Here is a 25,258-nt window from a genome sequence, read left to right on the forward strand (position 1 = left end):
CTTGCAGAAGGCTGTTTTTTAGCTGAGATTTAAAGGAAGACAAGGAAGTTAGGAGGTCAAATAAAAGAGACTATTCCAAGCATGAAGGACTGTAAGCGAAACTTCCTAGATGCAGGAGATGAGGAAGGCCAGTGGTAAAGGAATCATAGAGCATGAGGCTGGGGACAATGGAGGTATAAGAAGAATGGAAAGCTGGGAAGAAGCCAAGTTATATAGGATTTTAAACTACACTCAGAGGATTTAAATTTGATCCTAAAGGTAAAAAGGAGCCACTGGAGTTTACTGAATAGTCAACTGGGACCTTGCTCAATGGAGCAGAATTTAAAGGGAACCCAATTTGGAAGGTGCTGACAGCATTTTAAAACCTTAAGCAATCTAGAAATGACAATTTTTACCACCTAGTAAGGAAAAATGTTAGGAATAAAAGAAAACAGAATAAAATGAGCCTTACCCTCCTCACCTCATTCTGCTTGTCTTAGGTTTGGGATAGATAATTGGCTCTGGGCACATGCACACAACACATCACAAATTAGGAATTACAAAGAAAAAGCCATGTAAAATGTGTCATCTGTAAATAATCAAGGGACAGCTTTTATGCTCCCAGCCAACATGTTATTACTGTGGGCTTTGATTTGTCCTGCTCTGGGCACAGGAAAAAAGGCAAAAAATGAATGATGATGGAAAGAAAGCTTGCATACGCAGACTGGTGTGTAAAAGTACTTAAATGAAAATTTCCTGATTGATTTATTAATGTCAAGAAAATATGAAGAAGGCATGTGGAGAACTGAGCAAACCCTCTGAAATGAAGTTTTGGAAGACTTGAACAAGAGTTTCACAATATGTATCATATGAGTAGATAGGAATAGATTTTATGATTTGCTTTCCTGAAGAGAAAATTCATTTTAATGAGATAACATATCTAAGTATTAGTACATCCTTACGTCAACCTTCAACATCAGCTTGTCATTTTCTTGCTGTCTTCAACATAGCACTTTCTATTCTCTGTGTCTGAAATGATACCATTTTCTGCCAAGAGAAGATCTTTCTTTTGGGTCAGAAAAATCTTTCCTTCCCAACATGTTATAATCCTCAGTAAAGTTATAATAGTCAAATAACCCATTCTTGAAGGACAGCTTTTCATTTTTTAGCACATTAGTAAAAAAAAAAAAAAAAAAAAGACAAGGCTGGCAATTCTCTCTCCAAAAAAATTGAAAGTTAAATATTTAGGATGTTAATGTGACACTGATCTATAGAGTGTAATATTCATTCCTTAAATATTGCATTATGCACCAATGTTCCCATGACTCATGTACACAAGCTAACTACAGATTTTGATCCTCTCGAGAGTACCTCTAATTATTATGTTTTCATTAGAGACAATATTCTCTCTTCTAAACTAGGCTTTTCTCTTTAATCACAAGTCATTTCCCCTACAAAGAATTTCAGAAGTGAACCCACCTAACTATTCACTCCATAAGTGGAGTACTCTTCAGAATCAATCACACTTTTGCATGTGGTAGTTAATAGACACTTCTTGATTGAATAAATACATCTCAAGTATTCTAGCTTTTAAAATTGTTTTCTGTGTACATTTTCTGTCTTTGCAGCAAATGTTGTTCATTAGTTGATTACTACTACTACTCTGCTATCATTTACACAGTTGTATATAAGTTTTCTGGCATATGTTGTAAACCTTGCTACTATAACCAAAGAAAATTTGCAGAGGGATTCATCTCTATGATTATTCCATATCAAGCTTCCAATGGTTATAGTTTACCTTCTTAAAATTAAGCCCTAAGGCTCCATCCCCTAATACTTCAAAACTTGGATCTTCCTTTGTTGGAAAATATATACTAATCTGACATAATACACAATGTAAAAAGCATTGACTTTCAAGTCATAAAACCCAAGTCTACATCCCACCTGCAAAGCTTAGAACCCAAATAACTCTTGCAAGCCCCCTTACCAGGCTAGGGGCTCATTTTCCTTATCTATAAAGCATGGGGGTTGAACTAGGTGACCCCTGATGTTTCTTTGGGTTTTAGATTCATGGTTGTGTAATTACTAGAGTCAGCACTGTGTTCAGAATCATAACCAGTATTTTTTTTAATTTTTTTTTTTTGTATCAGGGACAAGTAGTATAAAGTTTGTCCTCATACATCATTGTAGATAATGGTGGTAGATGGAAAATTAGTTCCCTAGGGATGGATGATGTTCAGGGCAGAAGAAGCAGTCTACACTGTAGCTGTCTTTTTCTACTAATTACTTTAGCCATTGAGGTTCAGAAATAAATTGTTTCCATGTTACTAAAAAATTTAAAGGGCTTCCATATAATAAGGTGCAGTAAATATGAATTAAGTACCTACTATGTGTCAGACACTGGGTTAAGCATTAGGGACACAAATAAGATAAAAAATGGCAGTCAATGACATCCTCCTCCTAAACTTTTGAGCTTATCTGACTATATAACCTCACAAGGCAGCTAAGTAGAGTGGCAGAGGGCTGGTCTTGGAATAAGGAAGATCTGAATTCAAATCTTGCCTGAGGCACTCCAAATCTTGCCTGAGGCACTCCCTTAGCTAGCTGACATCCCATCTTGACAAATCACAATCTCTTAGCCTCAATTTCTTCACCTGTAAAGTGGAGATTAAAAAAAATAATAAAACAATACCTCACAGAACTGTTGTGAGAATCAAATGATATATATAAACACATACATACATATCTACACATATTATATATATAATATAGATCTATATAGATAGATAGCCTTATCTATCTATCTATCTATACATACAGATAGATAGATAGATAAATCTATCTATCTATCTATATTGCTCAAGAGGGAAACAGAGAAATTGTGATCCGGGCAGTTTCCTCAAAATAGCAGATGGATGACCCAAGTAGATGATGAAGAGTAAATTGATGTGAAGTCAGCAAGATATACTGTAATGGGATTAACAGGATATAATTTGGGTCAGGTTTATAGCAAGGGCTAGAAAGTTCTTCTAGGAGGATCAAGATGTAACAAGAAGTCTCCAAGTAGAGATATTTAAGAAGAAATTTAATATAATAGTAGTTTCTTTAAGCTGAAATAAACATGATTTTTCTATTCTTCTTTAAGCCAATATCCTAGCTAGACTGACATTCTAATGATGACTGAGTTTTATAGTTTTTTGTTTTGTTTTGTTTTGTTTTTAATTTAAATAGCATTTTCCCCCTTTCAAAATACTTCCATGTATATCATGTGATTCTACCTTTGCAGCTTCCATAGAGGACAGAAGGCTAGTTGGGAAGGAAAAAAGACATAGTTTCAAGTCTTTCCACTGGTACAAACTAATTATGAGTTCATGTGTAAATAACAATCTCTAAATACTCCAGACAACAACTAAAACTATTAAGTTACAGGTGAAGTTACCAGTTCTTGTTGGTGGAAATATTATTTAAGGGATTTCTCAAAATGGATGGATATTTGAGTCTAGCCCATAGCAGGAGTTTAATTCCTGTTTATTCTTTGATTTGTTGATTGATTTACAGAAGAGGAGGGAGGATTTAATGAAGTCCCTTTCATCTATCTGATGTATTATAATTGCAGGAAGTAAGGGGCAGGTAACAGTGGAGGATAGTCCCCTTTTAGTTACATTTAAAGGTTTATATTAAGCGCAGGTTACAGAAATAAAGGGGTGTAAGATTTTCTGCCATTTAGCTATGCTTGGCCACTTAGCATATAAAAGCGGCCATATTTTTTTCCTCACAACAAGACAGTCAATCAAAAATACTGTTACCATTTCTAAACCCAAAGTTTTTCTCTTGTTCTTCATTACTACTTGAAGATAAACCTGGGTTATTATCAAAGCCTATGGCGGTAGAACTCAAGCTGTGAAAGGTTCTCCCTTGGGAGACTACATTACAATTTAACAGGGAAGACAATGGATAAAAGGAAGCAGGAAAAGGAAGTAGTGGGAAGGTTGCCAGAGGATACCAGGCTCAGACACATGATGGATATGATGATAGAGACTAGTAGAATCTAGCTCAAGAACCAATCTAGCTCTTATAGAAAAAGTCTAGCTCAAGTAGAGTCTAGCTCAAGAACCAGTCTAGCTCTTATAGAAAAAGTTCAATTGCCAGAAAATAGGCTATAGCATGTTGTCTATGTCAACTCAAAATGAGTTGACTCACTCTAAAAGGATCCAAGCATCAATGAAAGGAGCATAAAATTCCTGAAATCCTGACAGGTACAACTTCTGTGATAGTAATGGAAAGGTATCATAATGATTGGGGGGGGGGGGGAAATAGGGAATTGAAAGAAGATGTGATTTTTTTATTTTTCCTGAGGCAATTGGGGTTAAGTGACTTGCCTAAGATCACAGGGGTAGAAAGTGTTAATTGTTTGAGGCCATATTTGAACTCAGGTCCTCCTGACTTCAGGGCTGGTGCTTTATCCACTGCACAAATTAGCTGCCCCTGAAAATGTGATTTTTCTGAAGTCATGCAAATGGCCTCTTAAATATAATTAATCTTAAAAAATAATAATAATAACCTCAGACTCATCTCTGTAGGAAATCCAAGAAAAATAAAGAAGCCAAGCAGGAAGTGGAATATAATTATTAGTGTAATGAGCCAATGAGCCTTTAAATACAGGGTTCTTAACTCCCTTTTTGTATTATGGACCTTTGGAGATGACTTCCTTGTGGTGAATAATATTATTTTTTCTCCTCAGAATAACGTTTTTAAATATATCAAATACAGAGAATTATAAAGAAAGCCAATTGTGTTGAAATACAGTTGTCAAAATTTTTTAAAAATTCATAACTATGTATTTATGGACCACAGATTAAGAACTCTTGCTTTGAAGAAAGACATTTTTGTTGCTATTCTCATTACAAATAAGAACATAGCTTTAAGAACATAAGAACAAAGACTTTTCCCAGACCACTGTCTCCATTGCCTCTACTGTATCCTCTTCAAAAATGGCAGAGATGATAAAGGGATGAAAGGTAGCTAAGGGGTATGTAAGAACTTGCCTCCTTCCTAGGCACTCAAGTGGAAAACCTACTCTCCATTTTGACACAGCTCTTCCATTGATCTGCCAAAGGGCAAGTGAATCATTCCCTGATCCAGAGTGAGAGAGAGTGAACCCTCTCATAATACAGATCATAATTCTTGCTTGACTTATTTTTGTCTGTGTTTTTCTATATGTCTTTGCCCCAAATTGTTGATTTAATTACATAGATAGCCTTCTGCCTTCAAAAAATTTACAAACTATTTCAAATATTGTTCAATTTGGCTTTCAATATTTTCCTTATTCTCTCTTAATTCTTACTTCCCTTAAAAAATGTTTATATGAAAATAGTTTGCTCCAATGGTGCAATTGGGGATTTTAATTTTACTTGCTTTAAGGGAAAATAAGTAGCATCAAATATCCTCTATGGACTCTTTAATATAATCCATTCATTTTAAGGTGGGCACTTTAATTCTCTATTTTTTTTCTCTTATTACTTAATGTCATATCTTATGTATATGTTCACATAATTGTAGTTAAAAATTTGACCCATTACTATATTAAAAAAACTTTCAGAGATATTTCCTTGGTTAAGTAGCTCCATTATAAGAATACTTAGTAAGGAAAATGTGTGCTCCAGATGGAAATTTTTGGTTTTATAAGATTTTCTTTTAATGGCTTAAAAGAGGCCATGTCTAACTCCTTGCCACTTCGAACTTGTTTCTTTATATCAGAACTGTATCTATGAATATTTTCACCTAATATAAACATAGTATAATAATTTTTATATTTTATAGGGTCAAAAGTGACTTGATTAATATAACAGTTACAAAGTTTCTGAAAGTTTGAGTTTGGATCCAATTCTTCTGATCCCTAATCTGGTGTCTTTTCACTCTAACACACTGTCTGATAATAGAGATATGGAAAATTAGGATTCTGGAGATAAAATGACCTGTTCAGGATTACATAGCTAATGCTCATGTATTTGACATGTAAATGATTGTCCCATGAAAGAAAGATAAAACTTGTTTCTCCTTTACCCCAATGGTTAGAATTTGGGAATAATAGAAGTTGAAGAGAAGCAGATTTATGCTTAAAATTAGGGGAAAGTGTCTAAGTAATCAGAGCTACACAAATGTGAAAAGAACTGTATCTAAATGACTAACTGAAGAGATTTTAGATCACTCCCACCAAAGGTATACAAAAGCTGGAGTATGGTATAAAGGGGATTCTTATTCAGGTTTGAGTGGGATTTGATGGTCTCTAGACCATCTGAAACTGAGATTTGAAGATTTTTTTTTCCTGTATCGTGCTAACATATCATAAAAAGAGTATAATGGAGAAATAGGACATAGGCTTTCAAACATAGGGAAAAGGGGAGAAATTAGTCTAGCAGCATAGTAGAGAGGGAATTGAAAGGAAAAGGTGTTAGAAATAGCTGAAAAAGGAGCCAGATTGATTCTTGACTCTGAATGAATTGTATGGGAAGGTCACCTCATGAAAACTAACTTGCAGAGAGGTGAGTTCAAGAGCATGAGTTGTCAGTCAACATACATTCATTAAGTGCTTAGGATGTGGTATGTATTTTGCCAAGCACAGGGATTATAAAGAAAGGAAAAAAAAAAAAAAAAACTCTGTCCCTGCCATAGAGGACTTCACTTTGTAATGGGGAGACAGCATGTATATAATTATGTACATATAAAAGAAAGTGAACAGGAAAGTGAATGGTGGAGGGAAGACACAAGATTGGAGGCTTGAGAGGGAAAGAATGGGAAGAGATTTCCTGAAATGAAGTGAGAGTTGAGCTTTCTGGGATGAAACAAAGGAAGCCAAGAGATACAGGTGAGGAGGGAGAATATTTTAGTTCAGGGACTAGCCACATGATTGGTTGAGAAGTAGAGCAAGTAGGCCTGTGTCATTGGGGGCTTAGAAAAGGATGGAGTATGAGAAGACTGACAGGGTGGCAAGACCCCAGAGTTATTATAGATCTTTGAAGGATAACTAGGCAATATGTGCATCACTCCCCCCAAAAAATTGGAGTGCCCCATCCCCTTGTGCCAGGGGAGCTGGACAAAGCCCTACCTGTCCTTTGCTGATTACTATTCTGTCTTACAAAATGAAAGTTGTTAAGTTTTAGAAGGGGCTAGTTGAGTGTGACAGAAAGAGAGTCAAAACTGAGGCAACATTTCTAACCAGAGGAGTAGGTGAGCAATTGGAAATGCCTGACAAGGGAGGATTGAGTATTTTCAATTTTTTTCTTATTTACATTAATTAAGTACTGAACTTAAGTTCACTAGCAGTGCTATTTTTAGCACTACTAATTTGCACTACTACTATTAGTTTTTAAGTTATTATTCTTAATATTAAGTTAATATTAATTAATTCTCCTTGAGATGATGCTTAGGAGAAAATGTTAATAATTTTGAAAACTGCCATAGAGATTGACATTTCTATGTAATCACTACTGATATTTATATAGTGACTTAAATTTTGCTAAGCAATTTACATAATTTAACACCTTTGGGCCTCATGATTGATGTAGTAGTGCAGTTATTATTAGACTCCTGTGACAAATGAAGAGAAAGACTGGGAAGACAAATGGAATCTGAACCCAGGTCTTTTGAGTCCTGGAATCCCACACTATCCATTTTGAACACTGCCTCTTATTATATGCTATACCACAGGTATCTTACCTAGTGATGACACCTTTTTTCAAAACTGCCTCTAAATATGACAAATATGGAAAATGATTAAAATGATTAACCTATGTCAGATTTCTTGCTGTCTTGGGGATGGAGGAAGTAAGAGAGGGAGGGAGAAAAACTTTGAAATACAAACTTATAAAAATGAATTTTGAAAACTATCTTTACAGGTAATTGGAAAAGTAAACTACTGTTGAGAAAATATATAGCATCTTAAATGTCATGTGCATTTAGTACAGTAATATACATTTTTCTCTATACAAACTTGGATATTTATATGGCTCATAAGAGAAGTTATAATCTTGGTCTTTTTTTTTTTAATAGTAAAAGATAAAAGGTTTGAAACATGAAACACCTCAGCCAAGTGGTAGCCTGTGCTTAGGCTCTCCTCTCAGCATGTTGAGGGTCAAGTCTTTGTCTGTCAAGCTTTTTTTTTGCCTGTGGCTTGATAGCAGCATAAGTGAATAATAACTCAGATACTTCTTGTTTCTAGTATTGTGCAGTTGGATCTTTGAGGATGTAAGTCAAAGAAAGGAATGGTCATTTCACATTCATGCTCTCATTCTGCAAAAACAGCACAATGGAGCATTCACTGTCTCTCAAAGGGGGAAGGGGAACCAGGTAAAGGGAGTTGTAGCTTATTCTGGGCAGTGGGCCATTTGGGCCAGGTGGTCAAGAAGGGTCTTGAGAGGACATTAGAATTTAGAGGGAACTTGTTCTGCCATTGGCCTTCTGCTCCATTTTCAGCCCCACTCATCTCTCTCCTTACCAACTCAGACACAGGTCAGTTCTGCACACTGCTGCTTCTACCCACCTGTACCCATAAAAGTTTATAGAATTTAGAGCTAGAAGGGAGGTTCAAGATCATCCAGTCCATTGCTTTTATCTTGCAAATAAAGTAAGACCCAGAAAGTTGAATTAACTGGCACAATCTTACACATGTAATGACTCAAAGGGCTAGTAATAATATCAGGTCTTCTGATGCCAAATCCCACTTAAAAGCTACCCACAATTGTGAATATTTCAATAGATAAGATATGGAAAGAAGCTTGTTAAAAAGAACTGCATTTTAAGAAGTAAATAAGCAAGAGAGAGACAAAGACAGAAAGAGAGAGGGAGGGAAAAAGAGAGGGGGAGTGATATGAGGAAGAGAGTGAAATAGAGAGAGAGAGAGAGAGAGAGAGAGAGAGAGAGAGAGAGAGAGAGAGAGAGAGAGAGAGAGAGAAGGGAGGGAAGAAGAGGGAGAGGGAGAAGCAGAGGGAAGGAGAGATACAGAGATAGAGACAGAGACAGAGATCAAGACAAAGAGGCAGAGAGACAGAGAAAAAGAAAGGGAGAGAAGAGGAGGAAAGACAGAGAGAGGGCTTAGGTAGGTAGGTAGTTGTAATAGCAAATGAAAAGATGGTTTGAACAGAGCTGAAAATATCAGAAAGGTGGGGAAAAAAACAACTCTTAGACTTTAAGATGTCAAGGGAAGGGACTTCCAGGGGTGGAACCAAGATAGTGGAGACAATATAAGTTTCTCTCTGCCTTTTTCTACAACCCTCACACTAATTATGAAATTCAGCTTCTGATTTAGCTCTGGAACACAGAACACCCAAATATTGGGAGTGCAACAAATTATCAGCAAAAGATAATTTTGAAGACAATTCACCCTAAGAGGTACATTTTAATTAGAAATGGGAGGGAGGCAGCCAGCGCAACCACCTGAGTACAAACACCAGCACAGACATTGAAGAATCCCCAGGGTGGTACTGATTCCACAGGAGGTGAAGACTCCATGGGGTAGAGAATCTACAGGGAGCAATCTACAGGAATCTACAGCAGTGTTGGCCACTCTGTCCTGGTTGCAAGCCAGTAGATCAGCAGAGAAGTTATAAAACATCCAACTCAAATACAAAAAAGCAATAATGAACCCCCAAAAGCCAGAATCTCACAGGACCTCAACACAACCACCCAGCACCTAGAGTGAACAAGCACTGACACAGTCAATGAACTGCAGTCACTTGGAAAATCTTCCCTGCCGCCCTAATGGCAGGCCTTAACTTGAAAAAAAAAAAAAAAAGAGAGTAAAAAAGTAAAGAGGACTCTGATTATAGGCAGTTTTTATGGTGAAAGAAAACAACATAATTCAAAGCCTGAGGAGATAAAGACTGATTGTCTCCAGATGAAGCCCCAAAAGGCAATATAACCTGATCCCCATCACACAAGGCTCTCCTAGAAGGAATTAAAAAGGATCTTAAAAGAGAACTAGAAGAAAAAGGTGAAAAGGCAATGAAAAAAATTGCAAGAGGATTTAGAAAAAGCAACACAGAAACTATCTGAAGAAAATTTACTACAAAACAGACTTAGTGAAATGGAAAAAGGATATCCTCATTAAAAATTAAATTTGATAAAATGGAAAAAGAAAGCAACTCCCAGAAAAACAGAATTTGTGAAACATAAAAAGAAAATAACTTTTTATAAAACAGAATTTGTGAAATGGAAAAAGAAAATAACTCAGTAAAAAAAAAATAGAATTTGTGAAATGGAAAAAAAAAATCCCATAGAACAAAACAATTTTTTTTTTAATTCAATTGGGCAAATACGAAAAGAAATATAATAAGTTAACGAAGAAAATAATTCACTAAAAATCAGAATTGAATAAATGGAAATGGATGACTCCATGAGACAACAAAAATCAGTTAAGCAATACCAAAACAATGAAAAAATAGAAAAAATGTAAAATATCTAACTGGGAAAATAACTGACCTGGAAAATAGATCTCGGAGAGACAATCTAAGAATTACTGGACTCCCTGAAATACATGATGAAAAAAAAGAGCCTAGACACTACCTTTTCAAAAAATCATCAAAGAGAACTACTTGGATATCATAGAAACAAAAGGTAAAATGACCATAGAAAGAATTCACTGAATGCTTCCTGAAAGAGACCCCAAAAATAAAACCCCAAAGAATCTCATGACTAAATTTGAGAATTATTGGGCCAAGGAAAAAATATTACAAGCAGCCAGAAAGAAACAATTTTAAAAAGAGGAGCCACAATAAGGATTACTTAGGACTTACCAGCTTCCACTTTAAAGGACTGGAGGGCCTGGAATCTGATATTCTGAAAGGTGAAAGAACTTGGAATACAGCCAAGAATAAATTACCCTGCTAAACTGAGCATTGTCTTTCAGGGAAGAAGATGAACATTCAATTAAACTTGTGAATTCCATTTATTTTTTATGAAAAGATCAGAGCTAAACAAAAAACTTGTCTTCAAAATATAGAACTCAAGAAAAGCATAAAAAGATAAAAAGAAAAAATAACTCTTGAGAACTGTATTTCTGTTATGGGTATACATTGAGAATTCATGTATAATCTGATTTTACTATTATAATATAAAAAAGAAACTAGAGATGGAAAGGGTATTGTAAGAGGGAAAAAAGGGGAAAGTGGAGGCAAAATGAGGAAAATTACATCTTAGGAAGGGGCATAGAAAACATTTTAATTGAGGGAAAGAATGGGGATGACAGATATTTTGTGATCAGATTTGGCCCACAGGAAGAATATTAGATATATTTGGTTTTATGGAAAAACATCTCGCATCTTATAGAAAAATGGGAGGGAAAAGGAGAAAAGGGAAAGGGTAGGCTAAATAGAAAAGAAAAGAGAAATAGTAAGGGAAAGGTATAAGAAAGGGGGAGTGTCTCTAAAGGGGGAGGAATGCTTGAGGCAAGTAGTGCTCATAAGTAAAATACTGGGTAGGAGAGAAAGGGGAAAGGAAAGAGAAAAACATAATCTGGGGTTAATGTGATGGCAGGAAATACAGAATTAGTAGTTTTAACTGTAAAAGTGAATGGGGTGAAGCCTCTATGAAATGTAAGCAGATCTCAGACTGGATTAAAAGCCAGAATATTGTTTACAAGAAACACATTTAAAACAGAATGATACATACAGAGTAAAGGTAAAAGGCTGAAGCAGAATCTATTATGCTTAAGGTGAAGTAGAAAAAAAAAAAAAAAAGTAACAGTAGCCATCCTGATCTCAGATCAAGCAAAAGCAAAAATTGATCTAATTAAAAGAGATAAGAAAGAAAACTATATCTTGCTAAAGGGTGTGATAGATAATAAAGCAATATCAATATTAAATATATATGCACCAAGCTGTATAGTGTTTAAATTCCTAAAGGAGAAGTTAAGAGAGTTGAAAGAATAAATAGACAGCAAAACTGTAATAGTGGAAGCTCTCAATCTTACTCTCTCGGAACTAGATAAACCAAACCACAAAATAAAGAGGTTAATAGAATACTAGAAAAACTAGATATGATAGATCTATCTATGGAGAAAATTGAATGGAGACAGAAAGGAGTACATTTTCTTCTCAGCAGTTCATGGAACCTATACAAAAATTGGCCATATATATAAACATAAAGAACTCAAAATCAAATGCAGAAAGGCAGAAATAGTAAATGGATTTTTTTCAGATCACGATGCAATAAAAATTACATTCAATGAAGGGCCAGGGTGAAATAGACCAAAAAGAAATTGGAAACTAAATCATCCCATCCAAAAGAATCAATGGGTGAAATAGCGAATCATAGACACAATCAATAATTTCATCCAAGAGAATGACAATAATGAGACAACATACCAAAATTTGTGGGATGCAGCCAAAGTGGTAATAAGGGGAAATTTTATATCTCTAGAAGTTTACTTGCATAAACTAGAGAAAGAGAAGATCAATAAATTGGGCTTGCAACTAAAAAAGCTAGAAAAAGAACAAATTAAAAATCCCCAATCAAATACCAAACTTGAAATTCTAAAAAAAAATAATAATAAATAAATAAAAGAGATCAATAAAACTGAAACTAAAAAAACAAAACAAAACAAAACATTGAATTAATTAATTGAATTAAAAACTATTGAATTAATTAATACAACTAAGACTTGGTTTTATGAAAAAAACTAACAAAATAGATAAACCTTTAGTTAATTTGATTAAAAAAAGGAAAGAGGAAAATCAAATTGTTAGTCTCAAAAATGAAAAGGTAGAACTATTCACCAAAGAAGAAAAAGCTAGAATAATTATCAGGAGTTACTTTGCCCAACTTTATGCCAATAAATTTTACAACCTAAGTGAAATGGAGTAATATCTACAAAAATATAGATTGTCTAAATTAATAGAAGAGGAAATAAATTACATGAATAGTCCCATTTCAGAAAAAGAAATAGAAAAAGCTATTAATCAACTACCTAAGAAAAAATCCCCAGGACCAGATGGATTTACATGTGAATTCTACCAAACATTTAAAGAACAATTTACTCCAGTTTTATATAAACTATTTGAAAAAATAGGGAATGAATGACTATTACCAAATTCCTTTTATGACACAGACATGGTACTGACACCTAAACCAGGTAAGATGAAAACAGAGAAAGAAAATTATAGACCAATCTCCCTAATGAATATTGATGCAAAAATGTTAAATAAAATATTAGCAAAGAGATTACAGATTATCATTCCCAGGATAATATACCACGACCAAGTAAGATTTATACTTATTAATGCAGGGCTGGTTCAATATTAGGAAAACTATTAGCATAATTAGCTATATCAATAACCAGATAAACAAAAAACATGTGATCATCTCAATAGATGCAGAAAAAGCATTTGATAAAGTCCAATATCCATTCCTATCTAAAACACTAAAGAGTATAGGAATAAATAGGCTTTTTCTTAAAATAGTCAGTAGCATCTATTTAAAACCATCAGCAAGCATCATATGTAATAGGGATAAAGTAGAACCATTCCCAATAAGATCAGCGATGAAACTAGGTTGCCCACTATCACCATTACAATTCAATATTGTATTAGAAATGCTAGCCTTGACAATGAGAAGAGAAAGAGATTAAAGAAATTAGAGTAGGTTATGATTACTCTTGCAGATGATATGATGGTATACTTAGAGAACCCCAGAGAATCAACTAAAAAGTTATTAGAAATAATCCATAATTTTAGAAGTTGTAGGATAAAAATAAATCCACATAAATCATCAGCAAGAGATACAAAGAGAAATTCCATTTAAAATAACTGTTATTAATATGAAATATTTTGGAAATTTATCTGCCAAGGGAAAGTCAGGAACTATTTGAGCAAAACTATAAAACACTTTCCACACAAATAAAATCAGATCTAAGCAATTGGAAAAATATCAAATGCTTATAGATAGGTCGAGTGAATATAATAAAGATGACAATACTCCCTAAACTAATCGATTTATTTAGTGCTATTCCAATCAAACTCCCAAGAAACTATTTTGCTGAACTAGAAAAAAATAACATAAAATAAAATTCATCTGGAAGAACAAAAGGTCAAGAATTTCAAAGTAATTAATGAAGAGAAAAGCAAATGAAGGTGGCCTAACTGTACCAGATCTACAACTATATTATAAAGCAGCACGCATCAAAATCATTTGCTACTGGTTAGGTTTACAGAACAAAATACCCAATGACTATAACAATCTAGTATTTGACAAACCCAAAGACCCCACCTTTTGGGATAAGAACTCACTATTTGAGAAATATAATGATAATGAGAAATATAAAGATAATGATAGATGTTGGAAGGGCTGTGGGAAAACTGGGACATTGATATATTGTTGGTGGAGCTGTGAACAGATCCAACCATTCTGGAAAGCAAAATAGGAACTATGCTCAAAAAGTTATCAAACTGTACATACCCTTTGATCCAGCAGTGTTACTAACTGGGATTATATCCCAAAGAGATCTTAGAGGAGGGAAAGGGACTCACAAGTGCAAAAATTTTTGTGGCAGCCCTTTTTGTAGTTGCTAGAAACTGGAAACTGGAGAGTGAGTGTGTGTGTGTGTGTGTGTGTATATGTGTGTGTGTATGGAACACTATTGCTCTGTAAGAAACAATCAGCAGAATGATTCCATCTACACAAGGCTTCAGTAGGAATCTGGGAGGGGGAAATAACTAAATTTTGATTATCCACCATAAACTAAAGAGGAAACAATGGAGAGTACTGGCTCTAAAGCAGGAAGGGCTGTCAGACTGGAGAAGCTAGTTACTTCTTTGGTTGGTAGGTACCATAAGAGTACTTAAAAGACATGTGATTGTCTCAATATAAAGAATTCTCTCCCTCCAAGGCTAATCGCAATGCATCAGTGCCTGGTACGTTGCCTCTTGCATAGAGAGGATAAACCACTTGCCAATGTTCAAACAATCAGTATCTCTCCCTTGTTTAAGGTTCAACCTCCTTTCTATTGCAAACAGGGTACAGAGAAGTGGGACATACTCTGACATGTTTGTCATGTTTTTAGTCTTTTTGTGTATAGCAATCCTATATCAGAGCACTTTCTTTGTATTCAGAGGGAAGGAATTTGGCTGAAAAATAAGTCAATTGTGTATGGTGTTGGGCCAAATTCTATTCTGGTGACACTAATTTATTTCCTACGGATTCACAAAATGAATAATGGATATGACAGAGAAGGAAATTTAGATTTGGTTCCAGTTGCTTGAACAGGCATTTGGTAGTATGGGGTTAGTGGAATGAGTGCTCCATTTGGTGTTCAAAAACCTGGCCAAGAATCTTGGCTCTTTCACTTACATGGGTAGGTCACTTCTCTCACCCAGTTCTTTAATCTATAAAAAGAGTTCTCAATAACTTCTTAGAAAAACATGTAAGCTAAAAGGCTACAACTAATTTGTGTTTATCTTTCAATCCCCAATATGGAAATAATTGGAAGTTGTTGAGAAGACAACAAAAACTCTACTGTGCTTTTTAATTTGGTAGGGAAAGATACCACTTTAAGTAATTTTTAATAAGTCATCTTCTACACAGGTAGTATAATCACAAAAGATTGTTTGAAAACATAAAAACTTAGGTCACTTTGTTCAGCTATCCTTTGATGATGTGAAATCATAAAGCAGAGGGATGTACATTTGCCAAAGCATTCATCACTGATCTCTCAAAGAATTCAAATGGAATAGGAATTCTATATTAATGGTGAGGTCTTCCATGAATTCCTATTTGTTGATTATGCTATAATTAATCTCTCAAATATTGTAGGGGCTCCTAAATAATATCCCAGTTCATCAAATTTGTTTTACTTAAATATCCATGGAAGAGAAAAGTAGGACATTTAATTGCCCCAACTATAATTTTTAGTTGGATGTTCAAGCTATGGAAGTGAAATAAAAGATATTATTAGAAAGCAATATGACTAGAAAAGGAGGTGAGGTAGTTATGCAATAAAAATGAGAGAAAAATCAATAGAAATTCTGCCTGGTTAACTTATACTCATATAATGGTAAAAAAAAAAAAAAAGGCCCTCAACAAGTTGGATGGAATCGCTACAGAAGTGCAGAAGAATAGAATATAAAAAAAGGCTTTTTCCAACTTTTTCAACTCAGGACCCCTTTTCACTAGAGAATATTTGTGTGATTCCAGGTATATAAAATAGATGTATAGATGAAATATTTATTGATAGTAAATCACAATTTTTTAACCCCATATTCAGTTATAAGACCCCATATGCAGGGGTTAGACCATACTTAGAATAAAGAAAATTTTGTGTTTTAAGAAACTTTTTTTAGAAGCTTAAATTTACTCAATGAAAGCAACCAAATACGCTGTTGTTGATGACAATGATAATAAAAATAATAACATTTTTTCTAGCATTTGCTATGTGTCAAGCCCTGTGAAATGTTATATAAATATTTTTCTCATTCAATCCTCATAACTCTAGAAGGTAGATGCTATTATTATCCCTATCATTACTATTCTAGGCTACATTAGAAGACGTGTTATTTCTAGAAGGAGATACACAAGATGTACTGGACTCTTCTCTGATCTGACCAAATCTGGAATGCTGTGTTCAGTTCTGGACATCCCATTTTAGCAATGCCATAGACAAGAAAGAACTATCTCAGAAAAGGATAATCTAGATGCTGAGATGAATAAATTGGTTACATGAATTTCAGAGAACCTGAAAAAGAGAAGACGTAGGGATGATATAAGAGTCTTCAGTGAATAAATAAGCAAGCACCGGGGTATTCACTGGATACACAATCTAAAAGTGAGACAAACTCTGCTCCCAATAAGTTTATGTCCGGAGGAAGGGAAACATATGGAAGAGTGACAGGGAAAGGAATTAAGACTGGAAAGTCAAAAAGAAGGTGCTAAAGGACAGTCAATTGACCTATCCAGAGGCAATTGTGTCACTGATTTGATTAGAATTCTTATGCAGCACAAATACAGCCAAATGCTCTGCTTCTCCCAGGCAAAATCTAAGTTGGAGGATAAAGCAGAAGAAAATGATTGGGGTGAAAATGAAGCTGGAAGCATTTTTCAGATATAAATTCAATTAGAGGCACCCTTATGTCATTTAATGAATCTGTGATTTGAATTAAATGATTGTCTTCACAGTGTTTTATAGATGGATGTCATAGGAAAAACTTTGTCAACTTTCAGAGAATTATAGAAATGGGAGTTTTTCAAGGAGGGACATAGCACACATCATGTCCTAAGCAGATTCACATGTCCCACCTGCTTTAGCTTCCTTCAAGATTCATCTGAAGATCATGCCTTTTGCTGATCTCCTCAGCTATCAGAGCCTCTTCCCTTCTCTGTACTTAGCTCTATTGTCAAACACATGGCAGCCCTCCAATAGATTGTAACCTCCATGAGGGAAGCATCTGCTCTGTTTTCTCTAAGACCCTGCATGATTTCATGCACCTGTTTGGTACATAATATCAATTGAATCTCATGCCCTCATTTGCAGATGAAGAAACTGCAATCTAGAAGGGGAAAAGATGCTTATCCAAGTGTCAGGGCAGATACTGAACCTCAGGGTCTTCTAACCTTCCCCCCTTCCAAATCTAGGACTTTCAATTCTACTAAATTGCCAGATACATATTCAAATAAGGAGCATAATGGAAATCTGCTCCCCATTGTCTCATTTCGAGGCCATCTATCATGAATCTGTAGAAAATGCATTTTTTTTCTGAGAGATAATTTTGCCTTGCAAATAGCACGTTCCCCCCAAATAACTTCCTTTTGAAGACAAAATAGACCCCAGGGACAGGCTAGTCATAAAGAAAGAAGGTAACAGCACGGCAAATAATTGCTGGCATGAAGCAGAGCTCACCCTGCTTCAAGGAAGCTTCACGGAAGGAAGAGTGACTAGGCTTTATCTCAGATTTAGCCTTCCTTCATAGCTCACCTTCCTTATTAGATTCTGTCTCTTCCCTTAATTTCATCGAGTACCATATTTTCATACAAAAGTCTGACCCTACTGTTTCTAAAAATTACAGTCAAATCAAAATTCATCTCTTTCTGAAGAAGATATTGGGAATGGAAAGCAATGGTCTCACTGTTTTTCAACACTCTTGGGCAATGATTAATTATTGCAAAAATGAAGTGGAAATGACTATCTTTGTTCTATTGGGGAAGGGTAATGCATACCAAGGAGAACTCCACCAATGAGCAAGTGTTTCTGAAGACTATACTCTTATGCATTTTTTTCCCACAGTTCAAAGGATTGAACCCCTATCTTATATTCCAGTTCTGGGGCTGCTTTCTCATTTTTCTTTTTGAATAATGAGAGTTTAAACCACACTGCGGTGTTAACAACAGAGGCATCTGGTGCAGCTGATCATTTCTAATTTAATTTGTGCAATGAGCTGCCTGAAATCCTACCTTTTGTCCCTGCGCATCTGTTGTGATGTGGTCGGTTTCCCCATCCTCTATCTCCCCCATCTTCAAAAGATTGACTTCTATGGTACCAACAGCTTTTCCACCATCGGAAGATCTGAAACCAAAAACAAAAGATAAAATCTTCCTTCAGCCCCCAGAGTGCCCAGGAAAAGAAGCTTTCCTTGAGGAAACATTTTCTATGCAGTCCATTTTGTAGGTTCTTTAGTTGCATCACAGTAATTTCTTATAAACATAAAATGAAGGCAACAATGGGATATTTTTCCCATAAAACTCTATTTAATGAAATGAACCATAGACGTAATAGAAGAAGTCATGGGTGAATAATCACACCTCATGAAGGTAAAATCATTTCATAAGTACCTATAATGTTAAGACCAAATGTTCTTAAATGGGTGCACAAACAGGCTATTAATAGCATAACAGTTTAAAATTTTTATTTTCCTTCCTTAAGGACTGCCTCCCAATTAACAGTTACATGTAGGAAATATAAATAGTAAAACAGAGAAATTACAGAAAAAACAAATCCGAAAAAAAAAAAAAAAACATTGAGTGGTGGAAAAGATTGCTGAATTGGGCACCACCAAATTACTTTCCCCCTCTCAGTTTTTTCATATATAAAATGTGAAGATTGGTATTACTGGGTTTATACCTCTGCCTTAGCTCCCAAGACTCCCCTTTCCCTAAGTACTTTCCTACATTCCATAGACAATACTGAGGCCATTTTGCTGAGAATTCCCTCTTATCTCCTACTCTTCATCACACATCACCCAGAAATTTTCCATCATTCTCTCCATCTTCACTCTTCTCAAATGAAAAAATAGCTCATCTCATCCCCAAAACTTATTCCAAACCATCCTGTCTTTTCCAGCAGACTGCCCTGGTACTCATTGTCCCTATTGCCTCACTAATCTTTAATCTCTTCCTATCCACTGGTTGCCCATAAATATGACTCCGACTTCTTCTCTCTCTTCCCTTTCTGTGGCTTGACCGATTGAGAAAACAATCTATAAGCAGCACCTCCATTCCATGTCCTCTCAATCTCCTATTAACTTTCTTCACTTGGGTTTATAACTTAATCATTCAACTAAAACTGCTCTCTCCAAATTTACAAATGACCTCTTAATTGCCAAATCTAATGATATTTTCTCAATCCTAATCTTTCTTGTTCTCTCTGCAGCCTTTGACATAATCGGCCATTCTCTTTCTCCTAGATATTTTTTTCTCTTAAGGTTTTCCTCAATATCTCTCATACAGGACACTTCATCTCCTGACTTCTAGAGTTTTGACTGGATGTTCCCTATGACTAGAATTCCCTTCCTGCTCATCTCTTGATTCTTGGCTTCTTTAGGTTTCCTTCAAGTCCCAGATAAAACCCCACTTTTTATAAGAATCTTTTTAAAAATTATTTCTAATTGAACATTCCCTATTTTTATGTGTGTGTATATATACATACACATATAAATATGAAAAAATGCTAAGACAAAGATAGAAAAAGGAAGGGAAATAGATTGATAAGATATTAGATATATAGATATGCTTGTTGACTAATTCATAGAAAGAGCCATCACAGAAATTTAGAATTTCTTAAACAATGATCTTTCTTATTCTTTTATTATTTATTCTTATTCTTTGTGTTGTGTGTATAAATGTATGTACATATATGTAGCAATTATAGTTATTTTATAACTAATATTTAATTACTATAATCAAGACACACACACACATATATATATATATATGTTTGGATTATTAAATTATTTTCATGTTGTCTCACCCATTTGATTATGAGTACCTTAAGAGTAAGAACTATTTTTTTAACTTTCTTTGAATACCCATAATTTATCACAGTGCCTAAAACACAGTAGGTGTTTAATGCATGTTAACTGATGCACAGAAAGGGCCATCAGAGAAGATTAAAGGTTTTATGTAACAATCTTTCTTAGTCTTCTTTGTATATTTAAGTTATTTTATGATTTATAATTTTAAAAAATAAGGAAAAGGAACCCATACACCCAAATGTTCATGGCAATACTTTTATGGCAGCAAAAAACCTGAAAATAGTTTAACCATGAGTAGTATATGAATATAATTTATAATACATAATGCAAATATATACAGTAAATATATAGACTTCAGAGAAGCTTAAGAATCCCTGTATGAATTGATGCACAGTGAAGCAATCCAGATCAGAAAACAATGCCCACAATGCCTATATTAATGCTAATAAATAAAAATAACAATGAAAGCAGAAGGGAATAAGTATTTATACATCACCATCACCTACTTTGTGCTTAGCACTATGCTAAGTGCTTTTTACAAATATCTCTTTTGATAGGCAATGAGGTGATATAAATGCTTTAACATGGAAAACATACTCAAGAGAGAGTGATTTATATTTACATAAATTTTATATATTTATATTATATATATATTATATTGCTGTATATATATATGTACATATATATATATATATACTCTCCCCCATTTATATATACACCCATAGACACATATATGTACATATTGTTAGTCATATATATATATATATATATATACTATATACATATCACACACATATATACACTTGTATATATAATACATATGCATAAATATACACATATACATACGTGCACTTATGCATAGATCCACATTTATATATTATATACATACAAATACATACTCCTGTATCTATGTATGCATGTGTATATGACACTCATGAATAAAATTTAGAATAAAATAAAATACAACGAGGGATTTGAAATTTTAAGATCCCTTCCATCTTGACAATTATAAATAGAAATATTATTTTTCTTCTTCATAAATCTCTTTTCAGCATCCCCTGTTGACTCAGATTTTGAGACAAATAATTTCTACATTCTCTTCTATAAAATTCTGTAATTCTCAATGATGTGTATCTTATAAACCTTACCAAATTAAGAGTTATATGAATAGCCTCAAACATCAGGAATGTTATTTTTAATGCACTCTAGATTCCCCTTTGCAGAAAGCAAAGCCCATCTATTGATACTGCTGGCAATATGGCAATTCAGAATAACAATAACAATAGTAATAATAATATCCCCTCCTTTTCAAATGTTAATTTAAAATAATATTTTTAAAAGAGGATTCATTGACTTAGATGAAAAAATAACTTATATGCGAGTAATACTTTAAAGTTTACAGAGGGCATGAGGTAGTGAATACCTTTGGTTTCTGAGTTAGGAAGAGCTGGGTTTAAACTCTTCTCTTAGACACGTAAGAGCTAAGTGATCCTGGGCAAGCCACTTAAACTTTATTGACCTCCATCCTGCATCTGTAAAACGAGGGGACTGGATTAAATGTACACTAAGGTCACTTCTAGCTTACATCTATGATCCAATGAACTTTAGATATATTATTACATGAGATATTCTCATGATTACTCCTTGAAGTAGTTAATATTCCCATTTTACTGATCAGCAAGCTGAGACTTGTCCATACTCTCACATCTGACATTAAACACTGTTCTTCCTAATTTCAAATCCAACACTCTACCTACCATAGAAAGCTACCTTTCAAAAGCATACTAATTCAATGAACAGCCAACCTAATAAGAAGTTACTCAATGATTAGAAGCTTTTTGTCCAAAAGCTTTCCAATTATAAATTGAAAAGAAGCTTTAGAATTGTTCATTTAATGAAATTAAAAGGAGAGAATGGATATCTGTGGCACTGCTAATATCACTGTAATAGAATGACTACACACAATGAAGGGGGAAAGGATTTGCTCATAAGGTAATATATTAAAATTCCTTTCTGATAAGAAATGGAATGCCATGTTATTTGCTAATTTTAAATAATAATGCTGAACATAAGTTGGGAATATTTAATGAAGAAAATGCAGACATTTGTCACATCTGTACTATTATGCACATTGGTGATGATAGCTGGATCTAATATCCAAGTAAGCAAGATCCTTGAAGAAAGGATCTATCTCCTATTTAGTTTGGCTTGATTTTAGTTTTGTTTTTATATTCCCAGAAACTATAATAGATCTTGCCTGTAGCGGACACTTAATAGATAAACTTGGTGACTTATATTGAAGTGTAGCACTAAAAAAAGTCACATCCAGAAGTCTGAGATGTCCTTAAGGATTTGTTAATCCTCTGTATAGTATGTGAATTCAGGACTAGCTGGGACAAATTGGAATGTTTCATATTTATAATGGACAACTCAGTTCAAGGAGGTTTCTGAAACTAGCCCAGTTTTGCATTCCAAATCCATCTCTTTAGTGATTTTTACACAATGCATTGTAGATAAAGAACTGCCCTTGAAATCAGAAAAACTAAATTGAAAAGTCCTTTGCTATATATTGGTTGTGATATCCTGGGGGAATCATATAAACTGCCAGTGTGTACTCTAGATCAGGGCTTTTTTCAACTTTTTTCCCACTCATGACCCATTTTTGCCCAAGAAATATTTATGTGACCCCTTATTTATGGGAAAATAAAATATGTATACAAATCAAATATTTATTGATAATAAATCATAATTTCACAATCCCCCACAAATCCCTCATATGGGAAATTTGGCCCTAAGCAACTATATTAAGGTGGGGTAAATTGAGGAGGGCACCACCCCCAGCATACTCTCTTCTCACTAATGAACTATGGCTGTGGTAAGAAGAAAAAAAATTGTAAATTAAATTATTTTTCTTCTATTGAAAACAATAGAGAGCTCAGAGATGAAGCACAATCTACTGACAAGCCATTCTTTTTCTCAGTTCCAGGCCCCTTTTAGAACACTCTTGGAAGGTCTCCTATGCCCAAATCCAGAAAATGAAAAGAGGTTTTACCTTAGAAGACAAAAATCTGGAGGGTGGGGGGAAAGTTGGGAGAGGGGAAATGAACACGTTCTGAGGAAAGCCACTGTGATGTGGACACTGGCATCCCCCTGAATCTTCTGAAAATCGGCTCCAATTCTCCATCCCCACCCCAGGATCTCCATTTCATGGCACAAGCCTCTTTGGGCTTTTCCTTCTCCCCAGGCCCTGTTTCTAATAATTTCTAATGCTTAACTTTCTAAGGGAGAGGCAGCCTCCTATATCCTACTATGACTATACCTGTAATCCAACTATCTCTGCTTTCCCAATCAAGAGACTTCTTTCATTTGAAGCAGAAACATCTCAGTGGTTTCTCCAAATCAAAGTCTCTTGATTCTCTTAATAAGCAAGTATCAAAATGCAACTATTGAAATGACTTAAGTTAAAAGGAAGTGACTTACTAACCTTGTTTCGGGTGTATGAGATATCTTTGTTTTCCAACAGTTTTATTGAGATAGAAAGCTTTAAGACCGGGGACAAAGACTATCCCAGCAGTTTATTATATGGCTATTATATAGCCTATGAGAACAGACCATGAGATAAATAAGATTCAAGGCAAGGCAAGGCAAGCCCCTTAGTAAGTGCTTATCATTTGCTAGGCTCAGAAGATGAAAAAAAAAAAAAAAAAAAAGAAAGAAAGAAAGAAAAAAAAAAGGAAAATGTGTCTGCTCGCAGAGAACTTAAAATCTGTACATCTAAATTTGTAAATACCTGAAGAGATCATCTGGTACCTTACTTTGGTATTGATTCCATCTTCACTCTCAAATCCAATTTCCTTGCTACTTTAGGGTATAAATATCCCTAATACCCCCATCTTGGCCCTTCGATCTTTTCCGAAGCTATCTTGGAAACCTACTCTTAAAATATTCCTCTTTCACACGCACACCCACATACACACACACACACACACACACACACACACACACACAATACAATTCTGCTTTTTATTGAACCATAGTACCAGATCTCACAAGACCATAAGTAGCAGTATACGCTCATGGTTGATCCATATGACAGGTTCTGTCACTGGGTAGGACCACAAGGACTAGAGTGTCTAGAGAACTGAGTTCTAATCCTAGCTCTTTTACTAATTAACTATATGACCTTCTATAAATCATTTAACTTTGCTGAGCCCATTTGCTCATCTGTTAAATGAGAGGGTTGAACTAAAATTAACTTCTAACAATATTTCCAAATATTAAATGCTAACTTACTTGCAGTCAAAGCACATTCGAATCCCTCAGATTGTCAGTGCTTCTGTCATTGAGATTTCAAAAATTGCACATGCTTGAGGTTTTAGGGACTGCACACAGCTGAAAGAAAGCCATAGGTCAGCTGGGCTAACCCCCAATCAATCAATCAATTAACATTTACCAAAGGGAGACAATATGACATATACATACAAAGCAAGCTATATACAGAATAAATAGGAAGCAATTCACAGTAAAAACTCACTGGAGTAAAGAGAGGTTGGGGAAGGCTTCCTACAAAAGGTGGGATTTCAGATGAGACATAAAAGAAACTGGGGAGGTGAGTAGCTGGAGCATTCTAGGAATGGAGGAGGCAGAGAAAAAGCCCAGAGTCAATAAATAGACAGAGCACCTTTTTTTCCTGGAACAGCCAGGAGGGCAGTGACAAGATGTAAAAAGACTAGGAAGGTAGGGAGAAGCTAAGTTATAAAGGGCTTTGAATGCCAGAGCATTTTGTATTTGCTGATTGCCAGTAGGAAACCACTGGAGTTTACTGAGAAGGTGGATGACATCACTGAACCTACATTTTCAGATAATCACTTTAATGGCAGAGTGGACTAGAAGACTAAAGAAGTGAAGGCTGTAGACCAATGAGTGAACTCTTAAATGGTTCTTGTCTCCAATAATGGCTCCTTGACACATAGACTTTCTAGGGAAAGAACACTGAGAGAAAAAAATAAAAATACAAAGCCCTGGTAATACATTTGAATTAGCAATAACTT

The 25,258-nt window shown here is 34.8% G+C and overlaps 1 protein-coding gene across 5 annotated transcripts in view; it reads right to left on the reverse strand.

Annotated features, from left to right (window-relative positions):
• The window catches only part of INPP4B (inositol polyphosphate-4-phosphatase type II B), a 910,680-nt gene that overhangs the window by 256,966 nt on the left and 628,456 nt on the right, over window positions 1–25,258 (reverse strand). For 3 of the 5 annotated variants that reach the window (XM_074275067.1, XM_074275068.1, XM_074275070.1), the window contains one exon: window positions 18,412–18,523. In XM_074275067.1, the coding sequence (XP_074131168.1) occupies window positions 18,412–18,523 (112 nt within the window). Of the gene's footprint in view, window positions 1–2,541; window positions 2,634–18,411; window positions 18,524–24,500; window positions 24,600–25,258 lie in introns of all 5 variants that reach the window. The other 2 variants (XM_074275072.1, XM_074275071.1) reach the window with 2 other exon arrangements.

The sequence above is a fragment of the Sminthopsis crassicaudata genome, chromosome 6 (genome assembly GCF_048593235.1).
Source record: "Sminthopsis crassicaudata isolate SCR6 chromosome 6, ASM4859323v1, whole genome shotgun sequence".
NCBI classification, from domain to species: domain Eukaryota; kingdom Metazoa; phylum Chordata; class Mammalia; order Dasyuromorphia; family Dasyuridae; genus Sminthopsis; species Sminthopsis crassicaudata.